Consider the following 6,248-nt stretch of genomic DNA (forward strand, 5'->3'; position numbering starts at 1 on the left):
CCTTCACAGCTCCTCTGTCTTCCCCTACAAGCATCTTCCATTACTGCTCACTCATCCCACCCCCCCACCTGAGTTTTTCATCAATCCTGCTACTGTAGGGCTTAAGTGACAAAGCATATATTGTGCATGGATTAGAAGCCTGTGTGTGCAGCTTCCGTTTAAGCTGCAGACAGGCACACCGTTTTCAGAGCCAATTTGGAAGCAGCCTCGCCGCCTTTGAATCCAAGCGCACCTTCCTTCTCCCGGAGCTGGGCTCTGAAAGAAAACGAGTTCTGCAAGTTTGCAGCAGCAGCCGGTTGTGGCTGGTGCAGATTGGCTGGCCCCTCCGATGTCACCGAGAAACCTCCTCCGCCCAGTCACCAGAGCAGCTTTGTACTTTCCATTCAAGAAATTAAAGTGCACTAAGTTAGTGAATTGATAATTCATCTACCTCTTATGGACACCACCACCACTACCTAAAGCAGGTGCAAGAATAGAAAAATGGAGCACAGGTTGGGGAAATTGCTTCATTCACAGATGACACGAGAGCCCAAATCTCATATTGTATTATTTTACTGAAGAACATCTGCACGCTGGATGGGGACGTCTGGCAGGCACCTGGGCTCCCCTTCTCTCTCCCCCACTCCCCTTGGCAGCAGCCACTGCTCCCACCCACAACTGCTGGGACAATAAAGTGCTCAAATTGGAAAAGTGTGGGGAGGAACAGGTGCTGACGCATGCATGCATGCATGCTTGCACACGCACACGCACACACAAGCTACTGAGGCAGCCCCAGGGCTGGTCGTAAGGGAGCTGCCGACCCACGTTCCCCTAATATTCACCAGCATCCTGCCCTGCTCTTAACCTCACTGTGGCTTCAGATCCTACATTCCTGGTGGGGTGAGAGATGAAGGCATTCGTGGCGAGTCTGGCAGAGAGTGCGCGGTGCAGGCAGCAATCTCGTAGGCAGAGCTCGGAGTTGGCAAGCGCACTGGAGATGCCTCTGCCCACCCCAGGCCCCAAAGAGCAACGCTTCTTCGTTACAAGAGAACTGGCAAGGTGTTCGTGTCTTCAGTGGCTGACAGCTGCCTCTGAAAAGGAAGCCACCTGGTTGGGTTTCAGCCTTCTTGCACAGTCTCTGGATGTACCCCTGGATGTCTAAATAGGAGCTTCTCCCTGTTTAACAAGTGCATCCTGCAAGTGAGAATGCGCAGGAATGTTGCAACTTCCACCACCACCTGCAAGCTAACTGCACTTGATCCCCACTTCCTTAATTTATGCCTTCAGTCTTAACACACGGCGTGGATGGGACTAGATTGCAGTCACGCACAATCCCGCACTCGTATGCACACAAGCATCAAGGGAGGTCAAAGTGAGGTTCGATAGCCTTGTGCAATGTGGCTCAGAAGCGCAACCATAGGAGGAATGTGTGTGTGTGTGTGTGTGTGTGTGTGTGTGTGTGTGTGTGTGTGTGTGTGTTTCTAGTTCCCAATACAAACAGCCACAATCAGACTGGGCCGGGGTCCTAGTTTGACCATTTCGGTGCCAAATGACATACGAAACCAATCCGTTGCTGCACAGTCTAACTGCATGGAATCGTTCGGGGTTTGCACAGGACAAAAACGCTTTGGCCGAGCTGTGCATCCTAGTGCAACAGGCTGGCTTGGCCCACAAGTAAACGGATTATCCCTTTCAATACTGTTCATACAGGCGGACTGTCTCAGAGCTACAGTGCCTACCTTTTCCAGACACCCAGCTGCACCTGGAAGCGATATGCTTGTGGGAAGCAAGGAGGGAAAAGCTTCCACTGTTAACTGCAAGCACAACTGTCAATTGCTATGCTGCGGTTGAACTGTACTTCGACTGGGGCTTCTGTAGGCTGCAGGAGTAGCCAAATAGCTGCATGGAGAGAAGTGCACAGGAACAGATACTGCAGGATGCAAGTGTTCAGAGTCTTGAGAGATTCACACACACACACACACACACACACACACACACACACACACACACACAGCCACAGAACCCTTATTTCTGCCTGATGCGCATCCATCTTTCCAGAGAGGCACATTTGTCAAGTAAGCAAGTGTGCATGTGCATTTGGGGAGGGGAGGGGCAAACAGCGGTGTCCCCTGCGACCCGCTACTTCTAAAACAAGTCTCCATAGAGTTGGCACCTCGATTCCAGGTCCAAGGGGCACAGGCAGGTGGACGGACACAAAGGTATTTTACAAAAACCAGAGGTTATGATTTCTCTTCTTCCCTCCCCCCCCCTTAAAAAATGAACAAAAGAACTTTGAGCAAACTCCCCAGCCGGCTGTACAAGTCCCTACGCACTGGTTTTGTGAGCCTCTGTACCGACTGCCCACCCTCCCCTGCTTTGTGTAGCTTGCCCAGGAAAAAATGTCACTTGTAGAGCAGGTGAACGCGGCTGCCGTCGCAGTTGTTTCGCCCCAGCTTGTCGGCCTGCTCGGCCACCAGGCAGCGGACGAGAGGGAGGCTGGGCTGGTAGAGGTTGGGGCCGGTGGCTGCCGAGGCCGAGGCCGAGTTGTTGAAGTGGTTGTCGGCGGCACAATTGGAGGAGCGCCGCCGCGACCGGAGCTGCTGCCGCTCTTTCAGCTGTTGCTGGAGCTCAGAGACCCGCTCTTCCTTCTGTTGGGGGGTGGGGTGGTAAAAAAGAAAAAAGGTAAAAAGGACCCCTGGACAGTTCAGTCCAGTCAAAGGCGACTATGGGGTCGCGGCACTCATCTCGCTTTTCAGGCCAAGGGATTGTCCACAGACAGCTCTCCGGGTCATGTGGCCAGCAGGACTAAACCGCTTCTGGTGCAACGGGGCGCCGTGACAGAAGCCAGAGTGCACAGAAATGCTTTTTTACTTTCCTGCCACAGCAAAATCTATTAATCTACTCGTACTGGTGTGCTTTCGAACTGCTAGGTTGGCAGGAACTTGGGGAGAGCAATGGCATCTCACCCTGTTGCGGGGATTTGAACTGCTGACCTTCTGATTGACAAGCGCAAGAGGCTCAGTGGTTTAGACCACAGCACCACCCATGTCCCTTATTGTTGGGTGGGGGGGCAAGGAGGGGAAACGGGTGGCTGCAAGTGACTTAGAAGCATGAAAGAGGCGTATATCTCAATACCCCCAGGGCTGCCTCTCTTTCTTCAGGACTACGGGATCGTAATCTGAGGCCGTTCTTTGTGTGTCTCCTCTGTGTGAGGTCCAGAGGGTGGCAAGATGAGAATGGGGCCTTTTCTGCGCTGGCTCCCCATTTGTGGAATGCTCTCCCCAGGGAGGTCCGCCTGGTGCCTTCATTACATATCTTTAGGCACCAGGCGAAAATGTTCCTCTTCAACCAGGCCTTGGACGGACTAATATTCTACAGCCTTTTAAATGTGTTTGTGGGGAGGGAGGGGGCTTGTTTTGTTGGTTTTGTTTTAATAACAAAAACAACTGCCATCAGGCAGGCCCAGCCAGCAGGGGCAATGGTCAGGGATGATGGGAATTGTTTTTTTTAATATTGTAGCATCCGGAGGGCCGCAGGTTGTCCACTCCTGTACGATTCCCCTCTGCAAACACACCCAGGAAGTAATTAACAGCAGGCCCTAAGGTTGCCTGGCAACCAAATCAGGCGTCGAGTCGTACCATATTTATTGGTACATTTGGTTTTCTCAGATCGTACGCCAAGTACTTTGAATGCTTAAGGAAGAGTTATAGGAACAGTAAACATCGTAACACAGCCTTGTGTGCCCTGCGGGTGAGATCGTGCCAAGTCATACTCAAGAGTAGACCCACTGGTTATAACAGGTCTACTCTGAGCAGGACTAACATTAGGTGTCATCACCCCTTGTAGTACATCTGATGGCTTCACGGCTGGTGTGCGCCTTTATGTTTTATTGTATTTAATCTGATTTTAACTGTCGGTGTACTATATCCTGGGACTTTTCACTGCAGAGCGGGTTTATCAGTAAAAGCCAATGAAAAAAATTCATTGGTTTGAGGTTTTCTTTCTGTTTTGTTTTAAAACATCTCCCCCCCCGCCCCATCTCAGCCAGGAATCTCAGCCAAAGCATCCATGACAGATGGCCCTCCAAGCTCCGGTTAAAAACCTCCAAGGAAGGAGAGTCCACCATCTCCAGAGGCAGATTGTCCCATTTGCAGCTTTTTAGCTTAGAAAAATGATGTGTAGCGGGTGACATGACCGAAATGTATGAAATTATGCATGCCATGGAGAAAGTGAATTGGGAAAAGCTTTTCTCCCCCTCTCATAGCATTAGAACTTGAGGATATTCAACATAGCTGAATGTTGGAAGATTCCAGGCAGATAAAAGAAAGGGCTCGGTCATGCAGCACATAGTCAAACTATGGAACTCACGGCCACAAGAGAGGCCAGTGACCACCGCTGACAGTACTCCTCACCTGGAGTACTGTGTCCAGTTCTGGGCACCACAGTTCAAGAAGGATACTGACAAGCTGGAACGTGTCCAGAAGAGGGCAACCAAAATGGTCAAAGGCCTGGAAACGATGCCTTATGAGGAACGGCTTAGGGAGCTGGGTATGTTTAGCCTGGAGAAGAGAAGGTTAAGGGGTGATGATGATAGCCATGTTCAAATATATAAAAGGATGTCATATAGAGGAGGGAGAAAGGTTGTTTTCTGCTGCTCCAGAGAAGGGACACGGAGCAATGGATTCAAACTACAAGAAAGAATATTCCACCTAAACATTAGGAAGAACTTCCTGACAGTAAGAGCTGTTTGACAGTGGAATTTGCTGCCAAGGAGTGTGGTGGAGTCTCCTTCTTTGGAGGTCTTTAAGCAGAGGCTTGACAGCCATATGTCAAGAATGCTTTGAAGGTGTTTCCTGCTCGGCAGGGGGTTGAACTGAATGGCCCTTGTGGTCTCTTCCAACTCTACGATTCTATGATTCTATGACTTGGATAGCTTTAAAAGAGGATTGGGCAAATGCATGGAGGAGAGGATTACTGATGGCTACTAGCCATGATGCCTATTGTTCTACCTCCACTGTCAGAGCCGCTTCTGAATATCAGTTGCTGGAATCCCCGGGAGGAGAGAGGGCTATTGTTCCCAGATCCTGCTTCCAGGCTGGTTGGCCACTGTGAGAACAGGATGGCTGGACTCGATGGGCCAGATCCAGCAGGGTCCTTCTTACTAGCCCCCAATGGCAGGTAGCACGGGGCAAGGGGGAAGACACACACCCAGCTTCACCGGAACAGGTCACAACCTGCCTTCACAACCTGCCTCACCTCTGCAATGATCTTCTCCAGTTCGCGGTTCTCCTTCTCCAGCATCCGCGATTTCTCCTCCTCGTTGTTGTTGGTGGACGAGCCCGTCTTCATGGTGTCCTGCTGCTCCGACTGCCACTCTCCCGAGTGATGAGGCGCCGCATCTGAATGAACAGGCCACACACAAACACACAGGGCTCAGCCACACGACTGCACCTCAGTGTCAAGAGAGGAGAAGTGTCGCTGGCAGCAGGAAGGGGAAGAAACTCTGTTGCTGGGCCAAAAGTGCCAACCTCAGGTCTGCAGCCCTCGTTGGGCTGTGAAAGCAGAGGAATTTTTCGGGGGGAGATTAGAGAGATTCCTAAAAATGTGGAAGTGGGGGGGGGGGCGGCGGCATTTGGGGGGAAAATGCTTCTCTATCTGGGCCTTGGGACTCCCTCCAAGCCTCATCCCTCAGTGGGCTGTTGTTTTGGTTTTGTAAAACTCCCAAGCAACACTAGGCAAGTCCTTTAAAAGAGGATTTTGGTAAGTGAAACCTGAGATTCTTGGGCATGCGCTAAGTTATGCTGCAAACCACGCTAGGAGCCAGTTGCTACCAATGCTCAGCTCGATCCCGGTCTGGTTATTACCTTGGGCACAAAGAGCACAACCAGGGTGATGTAAGAGGAGAAGACAATAGCAAGGGAGGCGAAAGCGAAGGCCGCATCCTGTTGACTGCTCAGGATCATGGTGACCGGGGCAGTGATGAGACACAGCACCTGCAGGAGGGAAGGTTTAGAGAAAGGGTCAGGGGGCCTTTGCAAGTCCGGAAAACACACACTGCAGCAGTCATTAGAAACGAGGGCATGCAGGAATGTTTTATTCTGTATCGCAAAATTGACAACTGTGCTATACAGACAAGCTCAGGGCGGATAATGGCACTGAATTCACGCAACATGACAACAAGGCTGCACAAAGGCAGGTGGCTGACACTGCGGCCATGTAGGCGTCATGGCTAGACTGAACCCAGATGTTCCAAGACAGATGGACATCCC

The 6,248-nt window shown here is 51.2% G+C and overlaps 1 protein-coding gene across 1 annotated transcript; it reads right to left on the reverse strand.

Annotated features, from left to right (window-relative positions):
* Positions 1–615: 615 nt before the first annotated feature.
* LOC132591690 (gamma-aminobutyric acid type B receptor subunit 1-like) lies at positions 616–5,972 on the reverse strand (the record flags this gene model as incomplete). Its single annotated transcript, XM_060271234.1, is given in 4 exon segments — positions 616–2,627; positions 5,236–5,360; positions 5,363–5,378; positions 5,844–5,972. Coding segments are annotated over 4 exon segments (516 nt in total), but the record flags the coding sequence as incomplete, so codon positions are not given.
* Positions 5,973–6,248: the final 276 nt, after the last annotated feature.

The sequence above is a fragment of the Zootoca vivipara genome, chromosome 2, assembly GCF_963506605.1.
Source record: "Zootoca vivipara chromosome 2, rZooViv1.1, whole genome shotgun sequence".
Lineage (NCBI taxonomy): Eukaryota > Metazoa > Chordata > Lepidosauria > Squamata > Lacertidae > Zootoca > Zootoca vivipara.